This window comes from Sorex araneus, chromosome 1, assembly GCF_027595985.1.
Source record: "Sorex araneus isolate mSorAra2 chromosome 1, mSorAra2.pri, whole genome shotgun sequence".
Classification (NCBI taxonomy): Eukaryota; Metazoa; Chordata; class Mammalia; order Eulipotyphla; family Soricidae; genus Sorex; species Sorex araneus.
Genome location: NC_073302.1, coordinates 333,571,706 through 333,596,080, shown reverse-complemented (window position 1 = coordinate 333,596,080; position 24,375 = coordinate 333,571,706). Strand labels below are relative to the sequence as shown.

At 45.3% G+C, this 24,375-nt stretch overlaps 1 protein-coding gene and 1 pseudogene across 3 annotated transcripts; one reads left to right on the top strand and one right to left on the bottom strand.

The window, feature by feature from the left end:
• The first annotated feature begins 537 nt into the window (after positions 1-537).
• POMK (protein O-mannose kinase) lies at positions 538-24,160 on the top strand. 3 transcript variants are annotated; one of them, XM_055136465.1, is made up of 4 exons: positions 538-652; positions 1,366-1,563; positions 14,280-14,572; positions 23,051-24,160. In XM_055136465.1, the coding sequence occupies exons 3-4, from the start codon at positions 14,291-14,293 to the stop codon at positions 23,819-23,821; spliced, it is 1,053 nt and encodes a 350-aa protein (XP_054992440.1). In that variant the 5' UTR covers positions 538-652; positions 1,366-1,563; positions 14,280-14,290; the 3' UTR covers positions 23,822-24,160. The 3 variants fall into 3 exon arrangements, with proteins under 3 accessions (XP_054992440.1, XP_054992433.1, XP_054992443.1); XM_055136458.1 differs by lacking the exon at positions 538-652 and adding an exon at positions 682-907; XM_055136468.1 differs by lacking the exon at positions 538-652 and adding an exon at positions 986-1,123.
• Positions 20,214-20,680, bottom strand: LOC105942944 (60S ribosomal protein L23a-like; annotated as a pseudogene).
• Positions 24,161-24,375: the final 215 nt, after the last annotated feature.

Here is a 24,375-nt window from a genome sequence, read left to right as displayed (position 1 = left end):
GCCGAGCTCGTGGTAGACTTTCTCAGTCCTGGTCTTCCCAGCTGAGTGTCCGCAGCAGAGGGGGGTAGGGAAAAAGTGACCGTCCCCTCTCCGCCTCACATAAGCCAGCCGTGGGACCCGGCGACGTCACGGGGCGGGAAGATGATGTAGTTAGGAGGATCTGACCCCAAGTGACATCAGGGGGACCACCTGAGCAGCAGGAGCTCTGTGTTGGGCACGGTTGGTGGCTGCCCCCACAGCCCCAGCTGGGCCCAGGCTGCCAGCAGGGGTGGGGTGTCTGTCCCGGGACCAATCCGGAGCTCGCATCCCCGCCCGTCCCCGCGGCGGGACGACGTCCAGGACAGAGCCCCTGACCATGACTCTCCAGACGGCCTCTGGCCCTGGCTGCTAGGGGAGAGCTCCGCTGTACAAGGCGGGGGCTCCCGCACTGCCCGGCCGGTGGGCGTAGGGGCTGCAGCCCGGTTGGGCAGGTCTGGACTGCAACTCGGGACAAGTCAGGCTGCCGCCGGGCAAGCCCATGGCCCGGGTGGGCGTCGGGGGTGCAGCCGGGCAGGTCAGGGCTGCAGCCGCGCGGGCTGCGCTGGCGGGAGCGGCCGGCAGGGGGCAGCAGCGCTTCCGGCCGCGCCGGTGCGGGAGGCCGCGCCGGGCCCAGGTAGGCGCCGGCGGGCGGGGCGGGGCGGGGTGGGGGCAGTGGCCGGCGAGGGGGTGTGGGGGCTCGCAGCCCGGTTCGGACGCCGGGGCGGACCAACGGGCCGGTCGAGGCGAGGCGGGCCCGTGGAGACGCTGCCGGAGAGCACAGTAGGCAGGACCCCGCGCCCGGCCTCGGCGCCCACCCTTCCCGGAGCCCCCGGGGAAGCCCCCCCCGCACAGCGCGCGTCGGCCGCCGGGACCGGCCGGAGAACTCGAGGTCAGAAAGGCGGACCCGGCCCGCTTCCTCCCGTTAGGCTTCCTTCCTGCGTCTCTCGGGTGTCGGGACGGGGTGGGGGGGGGCTTCCCGGCAGTGGCGGCCGCCCCGGCCGCGCTTCAGGCCCGGGAGCGGGAACGGTAGCTCCCGCCTCTCAGCCGCGAGGCGGCGCCGCGGGAGCGTCCGGGTTGCGCTCCGGGAGAGGATCGAGGCCGACAGGTGACCGGGGGCGCGCGGGCAGTCACAGGCCCCGCACCGGGCGAAGCCGAGCTCCTGCCCCGGCGGGCAGAGCGGACGTGGGTCGCGGGAGGCCGGCGAGCGCTCGCGGGCCGGACGCTGGCACCGGCGAGTTCGGCGGAGGTGGGGCCGCCTGTGCGTGGCGGCCACTGACCCGACAGGGTGAGGAGCGAGGCGGGGCGGCGCGTTGGGGCTGGCGGCTGAACCCCTGTGCCTTTGAACAGGGAATTACTGCGTTTGTACAGTACCAGCCGGCCTGTACCAGAGGGAAGCGTCTGCACCTGCACCTGGTCTCAAAGCTGTTTTACTAGCGACGGTCACATCTCACCACTGAAAATGTTGTTTTCCCTGTGTACCAGGATGGCACAAACATTGCAGCTACGATACTCAACTTAAAAAAAAAATTGAGTTGCGAAATACAGGTACGAAACCACTTATAAAACTTGAAATATGTATTATATGTTACGGGAACATTCTAATGTGGGAAAAGAAAAATTGTTAATGACCCTTATATATATCAGTGATCCTAAAACTTGAGCATTCATTTAAATCAACTGGCAGCCTTGTTAAAAAATGTATCAGTGCCCAACTTGAAGAGTTTGTAATTGAGTAGGTCTTTCCTCGAGAATCTGCGTTTCTCAGAAGTTTCTAGGTAATGGTGCTGTACAGTCCAGGGACAGCCTCATGGCAAGCACAAGTATCTGCCAGTTTGGGAGTGATTACTGGCTGGAAGGGAGCAGGACAGGACCGTGAAAATTCTGGAAGGACTTCAACCATACATACAATATTTTATTTCTTTTAGAAAGCTACATAAGGGGCTGGAGCAATAGCACAGCGGGTAGGGCGTTTGCCCTGCACATGGCCAGCCAGGTTCCATTCCCAGCATCCCATATGGTCCCCTGAGCACCGCCAGGAGTGGTTCCTGTGTGAAGAGCGAGGAGTAACCCCTGTGCATCGCCAGGTGTGACCCCCCCCCCCCCAAAAAAAAGAAAGCTACTTAAAACTTTATGATGTAGGGGCTGGAGCAATAGCACAGCGGGTAGGGCGTTTGCCTTGCACGCGGCCGACCCGGGTTCTATTCCCAGCATCCCATATGGTCCCCTGAGCACCGCTAGGAGTGGTTCCTGAGTGAAGAGCGAAGAGTAACCCCTGTGCATCGCCAGGTGTGACCCAAAAATAAAAAAAAAACAACCTTTATGTTGTACTGTTGGTTGACAAAGTTGCATGGGTTCCCTTCATCTTAATCTTGAGCTTTTCCTGTGCTTGAAACACTTCAAGAAACAGGAAGATCCTTTTTGTTTGTGGAGAATTGATTTGGCAGTGAAAAAGAAGCAGGAGTCCCAGTAGATAGGAGGCCGCTTGCTTGGTCTTGCAGAGGCGAGGGCTGGGAGGCCTCCACAGGGCAGGGTAGCTGGATGGACATATAGTGAGTGGGTGATTGGGTTAGAGTTTAGGGGAGGAAGAAATCACTTGTTCTGAGACTTGAGAAAGTAGGTGCTAGTTGTACTTGTCAGACAGGGGACCCTGAGAAGGGGTTGGAGACGAGGGGGCACGGAGTCCCGTTAGGGACATCCCAGACCTGAAAAGAACAACTGAGTGAGGTGGAGAAAAATCTGGACATTGCCAGCAGTTACGTAGCATATAATTCCTATAGTGCATGGATGCAGGGACAGGGAGTGAACAGAATGGAAAACCAGCTTATACCCCACCTCTAGGTCTACCCTCAGTGGCAGGGCACTGCCCACCACTGCCTGTCACTGAAGCATGTTGTATGCTTTTTTAAAAAATGGAATCACTGTGAGATATCACAATTACAACGTTACTCATGATTGAGTTTCATTCATACAATGTTCCAACACCCTTACCTTCACCAGTGCACATTTCCCACCGCCAGTGTCTCCAGATTCTCTCCCTCCCGGCCCCCCCCAACCCTGTCCCCTGTCCCTTCCTGTTCTCTCTCTCTCTCTCTCTCTCTCTCTCTCTCTCTCTCTCTCTCTCTCTCTCTCTCTCTCTCTCTCCTTTTAAGCACTGTGGTTTAAGCATGCCTTTTCTTCCCCCTCTCTTTTCAAATACTAGAGGGAAATCAAAAGAATAGTATTTGCAACACTTGAAAAGTATATGAAATTCAAGTTTCAGTGTCCACAAATAAAGTTTTGTTGGAACACAGTCATATTCGCTTGGCTTGTCTTCTCCAGGGCTGTTTTCACCCTTTGGCAAGAACTGATAGAACAATATGTGATATAGCATGTCGCTTTTCACCACTAACTTGGTGTGCAGCCTTTTGATCTGTAAACCTAAATAATTGCTCTCTGACTTATTATAGAAAAAGAATTTTACAGGTCCCTGACCTACGGTCTAAGTTGAAAGATGCCTGCTTACTTTTGGTATTGTAAAAGGAGACGGCAGCTGCTCTCTGGAAGAGTCCAGGGATAGCGTAATGGCTTAAGACCCTGCTTTGCAAGCAAAAGGCTACAACTTCAATTCTGTAGCACTGCCGATCCTGCTGGCACCAAGTGTGTGATGCAGTGAACAGTCTCCAGCCATACCACAGCCCTTAGGCCATCAGTGAGTCCCCAGAGGAAGCGCAGCCCTCCTTGAGCACAGACTGAAGAGTGCAGCCTGTGACAGGTCCTATAGTCTCCAGGGGCACCATAATTAAGTGTGTGGACACCATATCCCGCTGTGTGTCTGACCCCTTGTGATCACAGCAGCATCAATGAAGGGAAGAAGAGGGAAAAAAGTAAAATTAATTAAAAGTCAAAAAGCACCCTCTAAAAATCAGGTACTGGTGGAGGATTTTAGCTGGGATTGGTTTTAGAAAACAAAACAGAAGAAAAGTGTCTGCTGTGGGGGCAGGTTAGGGGTGGTGGTAGCAAGATAGGAACAAAGGTGGTGGGAAAAGGACTCGGTGGAGGCTTATAACATGGTGTGGCTGAAGACCATCCAGGAACAGCTTTGGAACTGTATCTGTTGGTGATTTAAACAACGGAAAAAGGAATAAAAAGAAAAAAATGAGACCCATATGTAAGGAGACAAATGTACGGATAGTCTGAGCTTTAGGGTCATCTGGGTAGTGTCTATGGTCTCAGACTACTCATGTATTCAGTGCAGTGTGGCTCCCTACCCAGGCTTCTCAGAGTTGAGCGGTGTTTCAGTTCCTAGAGGCCTTCAGCACTGTGAATCAGGACATCCAACAAGTGTTGAAGAGCAGGGCCAGTCAGTAGACACCCTTAAAGTATGCTGTCCGGAAACACTTTCCCATGCTGCCCCTCATCAGAATGACCCTAAACCATTTATACTGTTCTTCAGTGCATTTTTGCATGTCCTGTTTTCCTTCCTGGGTGCATATTTGCTAGCCCTTCGTACTCTAACACCTAAATTATTTGACCCTTGGGAATGTCCCATTCTTGGAGTATTTTGTCAGAAGATGATTTCCCATGTCTCCGTCCTTTTAATGTTTTAAAATGAGGCCTGTTAGTACCCTGGGCGTGCTGCTTCCTTGGGGGTTTCCCGGTGGGTGATGGTGGTCTGTTTCTGGAGGTGGTCCCACCTGGATGGAGGGTGGTGGTGTCATTTCCAGACCTGACACAGCATCTTTTCTTTTTTCCTTTTTTTAATTGAATCACCGTGAGATACATTTACAAAACTTTCATGTTTAAGTTTCAGTCATACAATGATCGAACACCCATCCCTCCACCAGTGCACATTCTTTACCACCAGTGTCCCCAGTATTATCCCCCCCATACCCCATTTCCAACCTTCCCCCTGCCTCTGTGGCAGACAATTTCCCCCATACTCTCTGCTTTGGGGCATTATGGTTTGCAATACAGATACTGAGAGGCTATCACGTTGGTCCTTTATCTACTTTCATCACACATTTCCCATCCCGAACAATCCCTCCAACCATCATTGACTTCGTGATCCCTTCTCTATCCCAGCTGCCTTCTCCCCCCAGCTCTTAAGGCAGGCTTCCAACCATGGAGCAATATTCCTGGCCCTGTGTCTACTGTCCTTGGATGTCAGTCTCATATTATTTTATATTCCACTAGTTAGTGCAGTCATTCTATGTCTGTCCCTCTCTTTCTGACTCATTTTACTTAGCATGATACTCTCCATGACAATCCACTTATAATCCTTACAGCTGCATAGTATTCTATTGTGTAGATGTACCAAAGTTTCTTTAACCAGTTGTCTGTTCTCAGGCACTCTGGTTATTTCCAGATTCTGGCTGTTGTGAACAATGCTGCAATGAACACACAGGTGCAGATGTCATTTCTACTGTGCTTTTTGCACCCTAGCTGTATTGCGGGGTCATATGAAAGCTCAATTTCTAGTTTTTGAAGGAATGTCCATATTGTTTTCCAAAAATGCTGGACCAGTTGGCATTCCTACCAACAGTGAAAGAGCGTCCTTTTCTCCCCACATCCACTCCAACACTGGTTGCTTTTGTTCTTTTGAATGTGTGCCAGTCTCTGTGGTGTGAGATGATATCTCATTGTTGTTTTGATTTGCATCTCCCTGACTATTAGCATGTAGAGCATTTTTCATGTGCCTTTTGGCCATTTGTATTTCTTTTGTGAGGAAGCTCCTGTTCATTGTTTCTCCCCATTTTTTGGATGGGGTTGGAGGTTTTTTTCTTGTACAGTTCTACTAGTGTCTGATATATCCTGAATATTAACCTCTTACTACATGGGTATTGGGTAAATATTCTTTCCCATTCTGTGGGCTCTCTCTGTGTTTTGGTCACTGTTTCTTTTGAGGTACGGCATCTTGATGCTGCAACAAGTCATCAGTAAGATTAGCATTCTAGTTCCTGCAAGAATCCAGATTTTATTCATTTATTCATGTATTTATTTAATTTTGGGGTTTGGGACCACACCTGATAATGTTCAGGGATTATTCCTGGCTCTGCACTCGGGAAATTACTCCTGGAGGTGCTGAGGAGAACTTCAGGGATGCTGGACCGAGCCCTGCCTGGCCACATGAATGGTGACTGCCCTACCCACTGTACTATTGCTCCAGTCCAAGAATTTAGATTTTTTTCTTTCTCCCTTTCTCTTTCATCCTTTCTTTCATCCTTCTTTCTTTCTTTCTTTCTTTCTTTCTTTCTTTCTTTCTTTCTTTCTTTCTTTCTTTCTTTCTTTCTTTCTTTCTTTCTTTCTTTCTTCCTTCCTTCCTTCCTTCCTTCCTTCCTTTCTCTCTCTCTTTTTTTTTTTTGGCTTTTTGGGTCACCCAGTGATGCTCAGGCCTTACTCCTGACTGCACTTCTGGAGGTGCTCAGGGGACCATATGGGATGCCAGGGATCGGCCCAGGCTGCCATGTGCAAGGCAAATGCCCTCCCCAGTCTGGCCCCAGCAAGAATCCAGATTTTAATGGTATTCCAGGATTCTAGCTTTGTGGGGTTGATTCCACCAATCCCAAGGAGCACCCATTCCTTCCCTTCTTGATAATAATTTACTAATGTAATAAAACATCATTTCAGATGCCTTTGGGTGGAAAACGGTTCTCTGCTTCACTCCAAGGTACTAATTCGTTATAATGGGGCACAGCCATATACACATGTACTAAAGCAGGGCATTCGGGAAGTCTGCAATGATAGATGAGAGCCTTTTGCTGCATGCGGGCCTAGATACTCAGCCTCTGACTTAAATGCTTCCAGCTAAGTCATGCTTTGCTTCTCAATGACAGCCTGAGTTAAAAGCCTCAGTGTCTTGTATATTCTGCGATCAGACAGAGAAGGATTAATTCTTTCCCCGTAATCTTTAGGCTGTTAGCATTTAAAAAACGTTAGCAGATATGATAGTATTCAGCCTATAAACTAGTAAGTATAATATTATAACAGATATTCTGGGGTGTTCGATATGCCCTGACTTTTGAGTGTAATTTCTGCCTGTTGTCCTCTCTCTCGAGGTCTCCCCAGGTGACCTTGGTTGCCATAGTTGTTTTTGTGCCTTGCTGGGGACGGGGATGTGTGTCTCTGTCATCTGTCCAGCTCTGGGTCATCCCAAGGAAGGGGAGTTTGGCCCTGGGAGGGTGTTTCTTGCTGGCAGTTTTCCTGTTCTGTAAGCAGACCCTTGCTCCCATGTCAGCTTCCCTGGCCCTTGCCAGGTGACTCCTAGCAAGAGCATAAAAAGAAACTCTTTTGTGATTAGACATTGGATTGTGCATGTGTTTAGCAGCCAAGGGTCCTTAAGAATCAAAATTTTTAAATTGTAAGTAATTAAGGAATAATAATATAATATAATGTACATATATATAAGGAATACAATATATAATATTGTTGTGGGGTCATGATCAAAAGCCCACTAGAGACCAGAATATTAGAGTTTGGAGGAGTCTATTGACAGCAGCAGGCAGACTGTCTGCCAGGCCAGAGCAGGGGCTCACAGCAGCCCTGGTCTTTGTTAGGGAAAAAACTCACCCTGGTGCCCCAGAGCACTTTCTTTCATAAGCACCTGAAAAATTTGTTTAGCCCACAGGGTCCACATCCTGGTGCCCAGTAAGTTCACACTAGCACAGCACAGCTAGCTGATGCCACAGATGTTAGAAAAAAGGTTCCAGCAGGAGTCCCTTTAACCATTAACCTTTAACCATTCACCTTTAACCTATAACCATTCCTTTAGGGCCCAGCCTATTGTTCCTCCATGTAATCCCATGGTTTGCAAGTTCCCAAACCGTGTACTTAGGGGGTGACAGCTAAGTCAGCTGAAAAGAAATTTCTTAAAAGCTAAACTTATTATTCCTCCCTTTCAGTCTGTCACTGTCATCCTGTTGCTCATCGATTTGTTCGAGTGGGCACCAGTAACGTCTCTCATTGTGAGACTTATTGTTACTGTTTTTGGCATATCCAATATGCCACAGGTAGTTTGCCAGACTCTGCCATGCGGGCGCGATACTCTCGGTAGCTTGCCAGGCTCTCGGAGAAGGGCGGAGGAATCGAACACGGGTCAGTGATGTGAAAGACAAACGCCCTACCGCTGTGCTATCCCTCCAGCCCCCTTTCAATCTACCCTGTACAATATATAATTATATATACATGATCAGGTTTTCCCCATACAACAAATGCTGGTAGACAGTGTGCTAGAACAGCCCTGGTATTTTCTTTAAAATGGGCTGTAACGGGCTGGAGCGATAGCACAGCGGGTAGGGCGTTTGCCTTGCACGCGGCTGACCCGGGTTCTAATCCCAGCATCCCATATGGTCCCCTGAGCACCGCCAGGGGTAATTCCTGAGTGAAGAGCCAGGAGTAACCCCTGTGCATCGCCAGGTGTGACCCAAAAACCAAAAAAATAAATAAATAAATAAATAAAATAAATAAAATGGGCTGTAACCTGCAGAACATTTGAATAGATATTTATAAATACATACATATATTGGTATAAATACATAAGTATATTGCATGATGAATAACACCCATTAGCCATAGATTATTTGGTGCATTAGTATCCTGAATGTATGAAAATAGAAGAAATTGACAATCTGGACAAGCCCTGAAAATTTCTTTGGCATCATATGTATATACATGTATTACTTGGATAGATAAATACATAGATCTATAAGTAGGTAGGTAGATAGACGACAGACAGGAGCTGGTGGCTCCCCAGTGACTATGAAGTGAAGAGGAACGATGGCAGCCTCAGCCTCGAGAAGGGAATCTGCCTTTTTCTCTTGATCCACCCTGGAATGGAGCCCAGCCCCGCTAGCCTTGGGCCACCCCTGATCCACCCATGGGCGCAGCAGGCTCAGTTCCCGGTACCCATCTCCCTGGCTACAGCGAGGAATTGCTGTTTGCAGGAAAGGAAAGGCTGTCCAGGGCCTTCCCGGGACTTTTGGGTCATTGTCTTCCCACATAATAGAATGTTGGGAGCAGTGAAGCGAAAGCAGATTTTATTTGGAGGTTTTGGAGGAAGCGGGAAGGAAGAGAAGGAGTGCAGGCTTCCGCAAAGGCTGAGAGTCCTGGTGCACATCCCAGAGCTGAAGCAGGAAGCAGGGAGCGTACTGCGGCGGCCGTGGCCGGCTGCGGGTAGATATGGGCACCACAGGCACTGCGGCTGCAGCCGAGACAGCGGGTTGATGTGGGCACCACAGGGGCTGACTGCTCTGTTGGCTTTTCCACCTAGGTGCGAACTGTTACTAGGGTGCTTTCCAGAGGGGAGTAGTTGATAGTCTACTTTGAAATTCCTTTCCTCGCCTTTGTTCTGCTGGAGCTTCTCTCCAGGGGGCCGCCTGCTTGGGTGTGTGTTGGTGTCAGATAAAGGTCTTATCCCTCTGAATCAGCAAGGTGGGCTTCCTCAGCCTTGGGCTAGTGGTTTTATTGCTTCCCAGGAATTAATTGCCTTGAGCTCCCTTCCCTGTCAATCTGCCTGCCTTGTATTTATATATTGCTTGGACATTAAATTACCTGAAGGAATACCCTACAACCCATAGTAGAAATGAATTATATTCATCCAACACTTTCAGTGATCTTTGTTGGGGAGCCACAACCGGCTCAGTGGCTCTGCACCAGTTGCTCCTGGTAGTGCTCAGGGACCAAACTCCTTGCCCCTGCTTATCAGTTGTCACCCTGGCATTCCAGCTTGAATGCCAGAGTCAGATCGATGGGGCTGAAGCAGGGAGCCAGGAGAGGGGCTGGGTCTGCTTTTGCCTGCCCTCCTTGTTTCTGTGGGCAATTTAAAATGTGACCTGTTACAAGTAAGATAGATGCGCTATTTATAACCCTGCAAGGTATTCTTAAAGTATTAAAGCAATTTTCAGAGTTTTCAAAATACCCAGAAATAAACAACATTTAAGATTGTCTTTGACGTTTCCAATTTTAGTATACCACATTACTACTTCTACTACACGTTAAGAATACCTTTAAGGGGAAATGCTTCCCATGAAACTCCAACATGCAAATATGCCTGGCTTCAGCACCAAGATTTCCAACAGGTTGATTTTATAGTCTTCCTTCACAGTCTTGTATAGTATGTTGCTACAGGAAATACTTCTATAGGTATTCCTTATTCTTAGTCAGTTTTGACTTAACACCTGGCATCGAGATAGACAGACCTTGAGATAGTTCTTTTATCAGACAAACTGATTTACAGTTTAGTTTGCAAAAGCTGGTTCTTCTTTTTCCCTCAGTGACCCAGCAGTGGAGACTTGCTGAGCTGATTGAAAACCCCCTGTGGTGCAGCTGTTGTTTCGGGGGTCAGCAAGTGCATGTGCTTGGGAGGAGACTTTCCTGGGCAGGGGGAGTGAGAGGGTCTCTCAGTCTTCCTGGGATTCTTAAAAGAAAAAAAAATTATTCCCCCCCCCTTCCTGGGATTCTTAATACTAAAATTTGATATCTATTTGTTTATAATTATTTTCAGTTATTAATATTTTTACATGCATCTCTATGCATAAAAACTTGTATCTCTATCTAATAATTCTCTAAATGTTTACCAGGTTACAATGCTCTAATTCAGGTTACCAAGGTGGTATTTGAAATAGCACATATTTTTGCTAAATAGCTCTAGAAATTTGCTACCCAAAATCGCAAATGAAATATTCCTAGGTGTATCAAGGCTTTGTTTTACTCTTTCGCCTCTTAATTGCATTGGAAACCTGAACCCTAGACTTGGAAATAATTAGTACAAGCAACTTTATGTCAACCCCATTTTAATTTAAAATTCTGCAAAATCAAATTGCTTGGGAAGAGTAAGTATTTTATCTTTATATTAGTAAAAAAATATTGAAGGACCGGGCAACATTTCACTGTTTTGCTAAACAGGAGCCAGTTCTGATAATTAAACTCCACTAATAGGAAAGCCTTATATTTAAATTTAGGACTCCAAACTAGTATGTTTTAGACTAAATTGACAGTTTTCAAACCATTTTTTTTATTCTTTCTTTTAAGCCATAAGTATTTTAAGGTCAGATATTTTAATAATTCCTTGTAATGGTTGTTATGATCTGCCATTGTTCTAGTTTAATTCATTGTGGCCTCAGAAGATATTATTCTCATTTTAAAGAAAAAACTTGAGGGTTAGAAATGCTAATAAATTGAACTGATAAATAGGAGTTGATTTGGCCTGAAAGATACTTCAACAGTTTTTCAATACTTAATACTTTAATCATTTAAATATGTATTTCAATTTTTCTTGATAGTAATTCACCATTTCACAATTATAGTACTTTACTATTAAAAGAATTATTCACCCTTAAAAATTATTTTTTGTTAAATTTAACCCTTTTGTTGATAGAAGAATTTCCGTAGCATGATCTCTAAAGATAATACGTCAGTCCGTAGTGAAAATCTATGAGCCTGAGTGTGTAGAGAATTTCTAAACGCAAAACATATACATTTAAACAAACGGAAGTCTTTTGGTTATTACCAAATTTTTAGATACAATTATATACATATATATATGAGAACATTTGAATTATATTTGTGAAAACAAAGAACATTTTCCTTGATTTATTTGTAAAACAGCCTAATTTTTAATTGGGAATGCATTAGACCTATGAGAAAGTAATTTTCTCACTTTCTAATTTTTAGGCTATAATTTCGTTATATTTAATATCTTTTACAATAAATTCAGAATAAAAGCTTCTATTTTGCCATACACTTAATAGTATCAGGATCTTCTAATTTATTAATATGATAAATGAAATGTTTTTGTTATTCATATCACTCAATTTACCCTCAGCAGCACCAGATTGAAAAAAAAGAATTAACATGATGGCCTTAGCTGGCATTTGTATCCCTTGAATCTGAGAACTTTTGTTAGCTTTATGATATTATTTTATTAAAGCCTCAATGCCGTAACATATAACCTGAGAATCATTAAAATAATTTTTTAAACTTAAAATCAAAGTGGGAAGTTTTACTTCTAATCTTAGCGTTAACATTTCTATATTCTACATACATGCGTAAGGACAGACAGACAAATTAACCACACGCATAGTGTGGCTGTACATATTCACACACATGTGCATGACCTATGGGTTGGTTGTTTCTTAGGAAGCTAGTGTGTTTGAGGGGTGCAGCCGAAGTCAGTCGAAGAGAGGAAATTGTCTCTTCAGATAGAACTTGGTAGAAAACCACCTCTGTTAGGAGAGTGGAAGCCTCAGTTTCCCCTGGCCAGCTGTTGTTAGCAGTCCCATTTATGGCTGCCCCCATCCTACATTTTTGACTTTCTGCGAATTCCTGATTCTTTCTGATAAATGTGTGGCTTTTTAACATCTGCTGACTAGTTTAGGCTTAGTGGGAGGCTAAACTAATGGGCAAATGCCCAGACCCCTCGCTAAGCGCCTGGCATTCTCTGTAACTTTCTTGTTAATGGAAAAGAAATGCAAAGAGCCCAATTTTCCTCTAAAAGGGCTTGCACAAAACCCCTGTCTTCCTGCAACACAAAGACCTCTGTAGCACAAAGACTGTTTTCCTATAGCAACTCCACTCACCAACCGGGAACAGCTTTGTAACTCGGTATCTCATGGTGATTCAATTAGAAAATAAAACAGCCCCTACAAAACCAAGCCTTAGTCCTTTGCTAAATTCCTTCCCACCTGGGGTTCCTGTTCTTTCTCTTCTACTTTTCAATAAAATTGAGCATTTCTATTATGCAGTATTTTCATTGTTGAAAATAATTGAAGAACCCAGAACCACGGACCCACACTGAGACCCGCGGCACTGCTTCTGCGTCATTGGTATACCCAAACGGACACATTAAATTATGGCCAAATAAAAGTAAGCCCAGGATAATAAGGCATTATTATTTTCAGCTTTTCTAGCTCTGAGGAAGAAAAATTGACATTTTGGTTAGCAAACAGGCTTTTGAAGAGAAAAAAAGTCAATGTTTCATTTTACTCACTATAAGATACAGTTTACCTTTGCTGTGGATTATAGGTGAATAAGAGACATTGTTAAAATTTGTAAAAGTAAGACATGTCATTTAAGCAATAGAATGCTCAGTAGGAAGCCATCCTCCTTTGTTCTTCCTGCTTGCCAGGGAGGAAACAGTTGTTCCAGCATGGAGAAACCAGTGGTGGGCTTCTTTGAGGGTTATATAACAAAGACACTCTGCAGCGGCTGCCTGGCAGTAAACCTAGCCCCAGTCTCTGCTGCACTCACTCTCCTCTGGGCCCCCTCAGTTTCATCCCTGACGGTCTGTCCATGGCAACAGCCTTACTGCTGTGGGTCAGGTTATATAATCTCAGGGCACCCGTATCCCAGTTAAGTGTGTCTTTCTCTCAAAATATGGTCTATTCCCTAGTCTCTCTTGGGTGCAATTTTCCTTGGCCTGTTACCTGTTCTGGTCTTTCCTGGGTGCACATTTGCAAACCGTTTTTATTCTAAGCTCTAAACTGTTTTGCCCAGGGGTCCCCAACCAAGGTTGTCTTGTTATGGGGGACAACTTCTCACCAGCTGTCTTCTGTCAGTGTGTCTGCACCTGGTAGTCAATTGGCTGCTTATTACTGGCCACTTATTAGTCACTCTCCTCGTCAAGGAGGTTCCTTTCTTTAGTTTCTTCTTTTTACCTCTTGGGTGTGTTAGGTCACACCTGGCAGTACCCAGGTTTTACTCTTGCTCTGTGCTTAGGAATTACTCCTATTAAGCTTAGGGATCTCCAGTGTTGTGCCAGCTGCCTGCCAGGCAAGTGCTTTTGGACTTGGACCATTTCTCCAGCTCTTAGTTTCCATTTTGTAACCTAAGGAGCCTCTGTCTCAACTAGATGAGCCTTTTCTCCTGGCCCTGCTTCCATCCCAACTGAATTCCCATTGCTGCCACAGCCACCCACCTGTGCCCACATCTAGCCCGCTGGCAAGGGATTTGTGCCCTCTCAGTGATCACCCATACCTGTGTCCCTCGGTGTTCCACCTGTCTGCTGTTTCTGGGGTCTCTGGGCCTCTCCTCTTCCCCCCAAATGCACCTTTCACTCCTGCTGAAGGATAGTCTTTTCTTCTTAAAAAGAGCTTTCGAGGCCCTTCGAAGGAATAGACAGTGGCTCGCTGGCATGGACGCATTCATGGCGCGTGAGGATGGCCTTCACACGTGCAGGAAAGCCGGGCGGGTGGGAGACCTTGTCACCTTTGGCTTTGCCATGTAGTCATGCCCTCATGGCAATCAGTTGACAGGTTGTTTGTTTTGTTTTATATTTGGGGAAATCCCAGAGGATGACAGCATGGAGCAGAAATCCCAGGATGGTAGAAGAGGCCCCCCAAAGAGAGAAGTGCCCCCCATGGTGGGGCTGCTGCTTGCAATGGCCCTCATGAACGTGATGCTCTACTTCGGCCTGGACTGGTTCTTCCTTTCCCCTCAACGCTCTGAGGTGGACGCCAGTCAGTGTCCCCCTGGTTCCTTCAGAATGGGACAGATGAGAAACTGCTCGCCCTGGCTGTCCTGTGCGGAGCTGAAGACAGAAGTGAGACAGCTGAAGCGTGTGGGGGAAGGAGCTGTGAAGAGGGTAAGTGGCTGCTGTGGTCTGGGGGTGGCCCTGTGAGAAGGCGGCTCCTAGCACGTGTGCAGGGCCCTTAACCTGTCTCCCCTTCACCCCTGAGCCATCTGAGACTTGGTCTTCGTAAAATAATCCAACGGAAGGAAAACAGCCAGCGGGCTAAAGAAGCATATCACTTGGTTTATAAGAACTGAAAGTTAGAAGCAATAGGAATTATTTAGTTATGGTCCACTTGATATAGAATATAAGCAGCATAAAAAATAATTTATGACGGTAAATGAAAAAAGGCAAAATATACAGTGGCATAGTATAATATTTTTACAAGTCTAAGATTTATGTATTACATAGAAAATATGAAACTGATAAATTATGCTAAAGTGAAGAATTGTAAGCAATTTTATCTTATATTTCAAAACTATAAGGGTATTCTGATGGGATTTATTTTTTTCTAAAGAAAAGCCGATGGGTTAAATTTAGTTCTCAGGTAGAAGCTCCAAGAGCCCTTGTCTCATGGCAACCAGAATTGCTCTGTGTTCTCTGGTTATGGTTTCCTTGGCAACGGAGATTTACTGACGAAATAGAGGCCAGAGGCAATTAAGGGTGGGTGGACAGACGCATTTCCTTTGTGAGAAGTACCCAGTGATTTGCAGTGTGTGGGCGGGGGCTGCAACTATGGGTCTTTTGATAAAATGCTAGCTTTTATTCTCAGAGAGGTTGGAAAGCAGAGGAAAATTTTCCCCACCCCATCTAGGTTCTTTAGATGCTGGAGAGGTAAACAAATTAATATCAGACAGAGTTAGAAGAGAAAATCAAAATTTATTAACAAACTATAGAGAATTTGAATGATTACAAATTATAAAGTAAAAAGGAGCAGAACATGGATGGATAGATAGATAGATAGATAGATAGATAGATAGATAGATAGATAGATAGATAGATAGATAGATAGATATAGATCCTGGATATATATGATGTCATGGATATATATCCTGTCTTAAGAGACTTGGAGAGGGCTAGAGCGATAGCACAGCAGATAGGGCATTTGCCTTGCACACAGCCGACCTGAGTTTGATTCCCAGCATCCCATATGGTCCCCTGAGCACCGCCAGGAGTAATTCCTGAATGCAGAACCAGGAGTAACCCCTGTGACCCAAAAAGCAAAAATAGAGACTTGGGGAATCAGAAGAGACAGGGAGACTTTACATGATGAGGAGATGACGTTTACTCTGAAAACTAAAGGTCAGTTTCTCAGAACTAGTTCTCTGATAAACCTGCCCCTGCGTGATGCCCACCGAACTGCATTCTTCTGGCTCAGAGGTCCCCAGCTGGAAATATAAGTCGAGTCTATGTTTTTTGGTCTTGTTTGATATTGTTAATGATGCCAGTGGGCTCCTCTGGTGGCTTAGGTGGGGAGGAAAGAGATCCCCTGGAGAGGGGGATCTGCTCCTTTCTCTGCCCGCCCCCCCCCCCCAGGGCAGCTGGGGAAGTCTAGGCCTTGAAAGGAAAGGACAGTCCTAGCCCTTAATAGGCCTTTAGCCTCCCTGCCTTCCCCTCACAGAAAAGGGTTTTGGGAGGAGCCCAACAGTGAAGTGTGACAGTGTTTCCCTTCCGCATGTGGATTCCATGCCCACAACTGCTCCCCTTCCTCTAAGTCCAAGGGCAGCTGCAGGGTCGGGGCAACAGTGGGGGATGAGAATGTCAGAGAGTGCAGGCCCCCCGTGTTCAGCCTCTGAGCTTCCTGCTGAGGCGTTGTCCAGGAGAGGGTGGGTCTCCACGTGGAAGAGGCACCGTCTCCCGGAAGATGGGGCCATTAGGTGTCCTCCAGCATAGTGGAGGCAAGTGCCAGCCCTGCTGTTGCTTCTCATCCATCCAAAGACACGTTAAAGGAAGAGTCAGATAGGAGAACAAGAGGCCCATGCAATAAATCAAAACAGGCCCCGAGAGAGTAAGGCGAGCAGGGTGCTTGCCTTGATTGTGGTCAACCTGGGTTTGATTCCTGCATCCCAAATGTCTCAGAACTCTCCCAGGAGTGATCCCTGAGTGCAGGTCCCGGAGTTAGCCTTGACCATTGCCAGGGGTACCAGAAGCAAAAAAAAAAAAACATGAAGTAAAACCAGAAAACAGTAATTGGTTCTTTGAAAGATTCCGTTGTTCATCATTCATTGTGAAGACCTTTGAAGCTTACTTCTAGTTGGGGAATCAGGCAATAAAATAAGAAACATGTAATTAAGTCGGTTAGTGAATGGTGGTGTGAGAAGGCTGAGGCAGAGTGCCCTTTTTTTTTTTTTTTTTTTTTCCTTTTTGGGTTACACTGAGCAGTGCACAGGGGTTACTCCTGGCTCATGCACTCAGGAATTACTCCTGGCAGTGCTTGGGGGATATGGGATGCTGGGAATCGAACTTGGGTCGGCTGTGTGCAAGGCAAACGCCTTACCTGCTGTGCTATCACTCCAGCCCCCAGAGTGCCATATTGAGCCATGTGGGTATTTGAGGAAGAACATTCCAGTAAGAAAGGTGGGGATGAGCTGAGGCCCCAGGATGGAGTCCATTTCATTGTCTGTGAATGGCTCCATGCAAGGAGCCAGAGTACTCTAAAAATCAGCAGGTGGGGGCCGGAGCGATAGCACAGCGGGTAGGGCGTTTGCCTTGCACGCGGCCGACCCAGGTTCGATCCCCGGCATCCCATATGGTCCCCCAGGCACTGCCAGGAGTAATTCCTGAGTGCAAAGCCAGGAGTAACCCCTGAGCATTGCTGGGTGTGACCCAAAAAGCAAAAAAAAAAAAAAAATAAAAATCAGCAGGTGGGTCCGGCTGGTGTCAGAAAACACTGACAAATGCTGGGTCAAGGAGTCAGGAGAGAAACTGCTTACTATTATTTTTTGGCAGCAGTGCCTGAGATTAAACAAGGATCTTAGACATGCAAAGGAAGAGCCTGACGGCTGACCCCTATTCCAAGCCCTTCCCCCTTTCCCACAGGCCACCCATTGTACTGTCCTTTCAGTTCCTCAAATTCACATTTAATTAATAGGCTTTGGGTCAAAGACTCCTAAAGGACCAGGTAGCTGGTCAAAACATTAAACCTTTTGCTTAAAAATCAAAATTTTAAGATGGAAGCCAGGTTGATACTGTAGCAGGTAGGGCACCTGGCTTTGATTCCTGGGCACCCAGTATGGGTGACCCAAGACTGCTGGAGTGACCCCTTAGTGCAGAGTCAGGTGTAAGTCCTGAGCATGCTGGCTGTGGTCCAAAAACAATAAAAAAAATACATGATGTCAACCTTTCCGCCTTTGAGGGTGGATAATACAATATAGAGAACATAGGGGGGAAGTATAAGAAAACGTTTAGCATCAATCCCAGTTATAGTTATAACTAAGAATATCATTGGTTTTTGTTACATTGTTTTTTAAATAACATGTCAAAGAGAAAATGACTTAATGTATATTATGATCCTTAAGTGGAGATCCTCAAATTTGTTTTTTGAGGTTTTGCTTTTGTTTATGAGTCAACTGTAGTTACTTGGGTTTTTCCATTGTTTTGGGGGGGGGGGTGTCACACCCGGTGATGCAAAGGGATCACTCCTGGCTCATGCACTCAGGAATTACCCCTGGCGGTGCTTGGGGGACCATATAGGATGCTGGGAATCGAACCCAGATTGGCCGAGTGCAAGGCAAACACCCTACCCTCTGTTCTATCACTCCACCCCCAGGATTGTTCCATTATTGAACCTACCTATCAAATCCAGAAGAAATAATCAAAGTCCTCCAATTCACGTCCTTTAATATAGTGTCTTTTTTTTTTTTTCTTTTTGGGTCACACCCAGCTATGCACAGGGGTTACTCCTGGCTCACTCAGGAATTACCTTCTGGCGGTGCTCAGGGGACCATATGGGATGCTGGGTATCAAACCCGGGTCAGCTGCATGCAAGGCAAACGCCCTACCTGCTGTGCGGCTCCAGCTCCGATATAGTGTCTTTTAAAAGAAAACTTAATTATTTTTTTTTAATTAAAGAACCATGATAGTTGAGTTTCAGGCATAATATTTCAGCATCAGTCTCATCACCAGTGTCCACTTCCCCCACCATTGTTGCCAGATTCCTTCCCCACCCCAACCCACCACATCCCCTGCCTGTCACATTGCAGAGTTCTGGTGGTTGTAGCTCAAACCTTAAGTTTGCAGTGTTGTTGAGTAAGTGTTTTGGTTATGTGGCTATGCCACGCTTCCATGTCACCAGTATAACTTAAACCCCAACCCCTGTTTGCTCATTAATTCCCTTTCTCATCTTCTTCCCACCCTCCCCCTTAATTTCTTTGCTTTTGTGTTTTTTTCTTCCCTAAATTTTGGGGTCAAAGGTGATCTAAGCATCCCTGCTTTTAAACATTAAATCTCCTCATTCAGTTATTCTATATTTCCCAGATAAATGAGAGAGATTATCTTGTGTTTGTCTTTCTTCTGGCTTACTTCACTCAACGTGTCTTCCAGTTCCATGTGGCAGCAAACTGCATGATTTCATTGTTCCTTGCATCTGCATAGTATTCCATTGTGCATGTATACCACATCTTCACAATCCATTCATCTGTCGTTGGACACCTAGGTTGATTCTTTATTTTAGCTATTGTACTGAGTGCACCATTGAGTAATGGTGTGCATAGGTCCTTTTGAATGAATGTTCTTCTGTCCTGGGGGTAGGTGGCCCAAAGTGGAGTTGCTGCATCAGATGGCAGCTCAATTATAAGTTTATTGAGAATTCTCCTTACTGTTTTCCACAGGGAAACAGTGGAAAATATTGAACCAGACAGCATTCCCACCAGCAGTGGATAAGAGTTCTTTTTTCACCACATTCCCACCAACACAGATTGTTCCTAGTATATTTGATATGTGTCATTCTCACTGGTGTGAGATGGTATCTCATTGTTATCTTGATTTGGATTTCTCTGATGATAAATGATGCAGAACATTTTTTCATGTGCTTACTGGTCACTTGCTTTTCTTTCTCTGAGAAGTATCTATTCATTTCCTCTCCCCACTTTTTAATGAGATTTAAATTTTTTTTTTGTTAATCCTTCTGAGTACTTTATATACTAGATGTCAAATCTTTATCTGATGTGTTAATGCAAACATTTTCCTCCATTCAGTTACCAGTCTTTTGATTGTAGCCCGTGTCTCTCTTTTTTTTTTTTTTTTTTTTTTTGCTCTTTGGGTCACACCCAGCAATGCACAGGGGTTGCTCCTGGCTCTGCAATCAGAAATTACCCCTGGCAGTGCTCAGGGGACCATATGGGATGCTGGGAATCGAACCCGGGTAGGCCGCGTGCAAGGCAAACGCCCTACTCATTGTGCTATTGCTGCAGCCCCGCCCATGTCTCTTTTGCCATGAAGATGCTCTTTAGTTTGATGAAGAATATTTATTTATTTTTATTTTGTTACTTTTACCGGTGGTATCAGATCATTGAAGACAACTTTGAGATCAAGTCTTGGAATGTTCTGCCTACCTTTCCTCATTGTACTTTATAGTTTCTGGACAGATCTCAAGGTGTTTGATCCACTTTGAATTGACCTTTGTATAAGGTGTGAGATATGGATCCAGCTTTATTTATTTATTTTTTTTATGGTAGAGAAAAAAACTGTATTTAGGATTAGCCAGCTGGAGTGTTTAGATGATCCCAATTTTGTTGGCAACATCCAAGGCATCATAATCAGGAGCCAGCTGAACATATGTCTTTTTCTCTCCATCAGGCCTAATCAAGGTATTGACCTTGGCTACATCAATGTCATAGAGCTTCTTCACAGCCTGTTTAATCTGGTGCTTGTTGGCCTTGACATCCACAATGAACACAAGTGTGTTGTTATCTTCTATCTTCTTCATGGCTGACTCAGTAGTCAGAGGAAACTTGATGATGGCATAATGGTCAAGCTTGTTTCTCCTGGGGGCGCTCTTTCGAGGGTATTTGGGTTGCCTTCTCAGCTGCAGGGTCTTGGGTCTTCAGAAGGTGGGTGACGTGCGGATCTTTTTTTCTGGCTGTGGACGCCTTTCAGCACTGCTTTCTTGGCCTTTGAAGCTTTTGCTTTGACTTTGACTTTGGGAGGGGCAGGGGCTTCCTTCTTGGCTTTCGGCGCCATCTTCGTAAAAAGGGTTTCTTATATCTGGATCCAGATTTAATTTCTTACTAGTTCTCTCAGCACCATTTTGTTGAAGAGGATTTTTTTTTTCCATTTCATGTTCTCAGCTCCTTTATCAAAAATTAATTGTCTACCTATATGGGATTTTGTTTTTGGGTATTCAATTCTGACCCATTGGTCAAAGAGCCTATCTTATTTCAGTACTATGTAGTTTTGATCACTATAGCTTTATAATACAGTTCCAAATTAGGTAATGAAATACCTCCCAATTTCTTTTTTTTTTTTTCTTTTTGGCTCACACCCAGCGATGCTCAGGGGTTACTTCTGTTTCTGCACTCAGAAATTACTCCTGGCGGTTCTTGGGGGACCATATGGGATGCCAGGGATTGAACCCAGTGAAGGGCTGGAGTGAGGCAGAACAAGATGTCATGACAGGCTGCACTTCAGCAAAGCAAGCAGTGGGCCTAAATTTCTGTTTCCCGAAGATTGGTGTTCCTGTTTCCATAGAAGTTTGTGGTTAGAGTTACTGGAAAGACCCCCCCTCCCATGCCCCAGCCCTACCCGCTTACATTAATCAGTAAGCGACATGTCCTGTTGTCCGATCCTATAGCCTGGTACTAGAAAAACCTGCAAAGCATAACCATTGGCCTCTAACTATGCTTATGTGATTAAGGATATAAAATCCTGCTGTAATAAGGCTCGGGTCCTTGTCAAGACTCCACTGCGTTGGATGAGACTTGGACCCTAACTCGAGCTAGCAATGAAGGTCCTTTGCTCTTGCTTTCCCACGTGTGGAACTGGTCTTTCTGCGAACGGAAAACCCCGAACCTGGGTATAACACCAGGTTGACTGCATGTAGGCAAACACTCTACCTGCTGTACTATTGCTCCAGCTGCCCCAGTGCCAGAATTTCTTATTTTTCAGTGTGACTTTGGCTATTCATGGTCTTTACTGATTCCACATAAACCTTTTATTCACTTTTCTAGGTCCTTGAAAAGTGTCATCTAAATTTGGATGAGGATTGCATTGAATCTATATAATAGCTTAGATACTGTAGTAATTTTAACAATGTTGATTCTTCTGATTCATGTGCCTGGGCTATTTTTCCATTTCCTAAGATCTACTTCTTTCTCTTTCTTAAGTGATTTAAAGTTACAGTATTAGATCTCCCACGTCTTAGAAACTTGATGTTTTGGGATGCAATCGACTCCTTTATCATTTTCTCCTCTGATTCGTTCTTTGTATATTAAGAATGAAACTGGGGCTGGAGAGATAGCACAGCGGGTAGGGCGTTTGCCTTGCACGCGGCCGACCCGGGTTCAAATCCCAGCATCCCATATGGTCCCCTGAGCACGGCCAGGGGTAATTCCTGAGTGCAGAGCCAGGAGTAACCCCTGTGCATCGCCAGGTGTGACCCAAAAAGCAAAAAAAAAAAAAAAAAAAGAATGAAACTGATTTTGTGTACTGACTTTGTAGCCAGCTACTTTGCTATATTCGTTCATTGTTTTTAGGAACTTTTTCGTGAACTCTTTAGGGTCTTCCTAATATATCTTCAAGTAATCTGTAAATAGTGATAATTTGAGTTTTTCTTTTCCAATTTGGATTCCTTTGATTTGTTTTTCTTGCTTGTTTGCTATAGCTAGGACTTCTAATAATATGTTGAGTAATAGTGAAGACAGTCTACAGCCTTGTCTTGTACCTAATCTCAGAGGGAATGCTTTTTTTTTTTTTTTAAGTTTTTCACTAGCTGTGGGCATAGTATAGAGGGCCGTCATTATATTGGAGGAAGGTTCTTTCCACCCCTATTTTGTAGAGGTCTTTAATCATGAATGGATGTTGAATCTTGTCAAAGGCTTTCTCTGCATCTATTGATCTGATCATATAATTATTACCTTTCTTTTTACTAATGTGTTTACAGTTTTGTTAACTGATTTGCGTATGTTAAACCATCCTTGCATCCCTGGAATGAATCCCACTTGATTAGGGTGTATGATTCTTTTGATATGTTGATGAATTAGCTAGGATTTTGTTAAGATTTTTGCATCAATATGCATCAGGGACATTAGTCTGAAATTATCTTTTCTGGAAGTGTTTCTGTCTGCTTTGGACATTTGTATAACTTTACTTCATAGAAGGTGTTAAGAAAGATCCCTGTGTGTTATTTTGGAAGAGCTTAAGGAGAAAAGGCAGTAACTCTTATTTGAAGGTTTGATAGAACTCACCAGTCACCCCATCTGGAGCAAGACTTGTTCTTGCGGAACTGTGGAGGCATATAACAGGACACGTGTCTGGGGCATCATGGCAGCTGCTTCTGTCACTGATGTAGACTGTAAATGCTTCAGTGTGATGTCCTCTGTGGTTTTGTTCTAGGTCTTTCTGTCAGAGTGGAAGGAACGCAAAGTTGCTCTCTCACGCCTCACCAGTCTGGAAATGCAAGAGGATTTCCTGCACGGACTTCAGATGCTCAAATCTCTACAGAGCAAACATGTTGTCACACTGCTTGGCTACTGTGAGGAAGACAACACTGTTCTCACTGAGTACCACCCCTTAGGCTCCTTGAGCAACTTGGAAGAGACTCTGAACCTTCCCAAGTACCAGCACATGAACACGTGGCCGCAGCGACTGCAACTGGCCATCGCTTACGTGAGTATCATTGACTACCTGCACCACAGCCCCGTGGGCACTCGGGTAATGTGTGACTCCAATGATTTGCCCAAAACGCTGTCCCAGTATTTGCTGACCAGTAACTTCAGCATCGTCGCCAACGACCTAGACGCCCTGCCCCTGGTGAACCACAGCTCCGGGACACTGGTGAAGTGTGGCCACAGGCAGCTCCACGGAGACTTTGTGGCCCCAGAGCAGCTGTGGCCCCATGGGGAAAATGTGCCTTTTCAGGATGACCTCATGCCTCCGTATGACGAGAAGGTTGATATTTGGAAGATTCCAGATGTCTCAAGTTTCCTTTTGGGACACGTTGAAGGGAGTGATATGGTCCGCTTCCATTTGTTTGATATTCATAAGGCATGTAAGAGCCAGACTCCCGCAGAAAGGCCCACTGCTCAGGCTGTGCTGGATACTTACCACAAGGTTTTGAGTTCACTTAGAGAGACTTTAGTGCCTCAGACAAGAGAAATGCTCTAAAATCCAGTCCTGTGAGTGATAGGCAAGGATGAAGTTAAGAGAACAGGTAGAATCATTGCAGGAACTCTGCTTCCTTAGTGTTTCTGCGTCCTGCCTCTCCTGGTGATCCAGGCAGACAGAAGGTGCTAAGTTAGAGCAAACAACTGGATTGAATCTCCCACCAATCACTCCCAGGTGCAGATGTGGACAAATTGAACCCAACCAATCTGTGAAGGAAGTTTCTCAGTTTCCACAGAGACTTCACCTACCTGAATAATTCATCTTGTAAGCTAGTGAGTCCTGTATATAGAGAAGCTCTTTAAGTAGCTATCAATAAAGTGTGATTGATTCTCCAACGTATATTTTGGCCTCATTTCTTTTTCACATGGTAATCAGTGTTATGAGTGTGGGTGGGTGGGTGGGTGGGTGGGTTGTGATACATGTGGTGCCAGTGAGGGGTGTCTTCAATTGTTAGAATGACTGTTCACAGAGTCCCTGTGCCAGCCCCTATGCAGGGGGAAAATAGCATGCTTTCTTTACTTTCTAGGAGTAGGAATATTTAAAACAGTGAATGT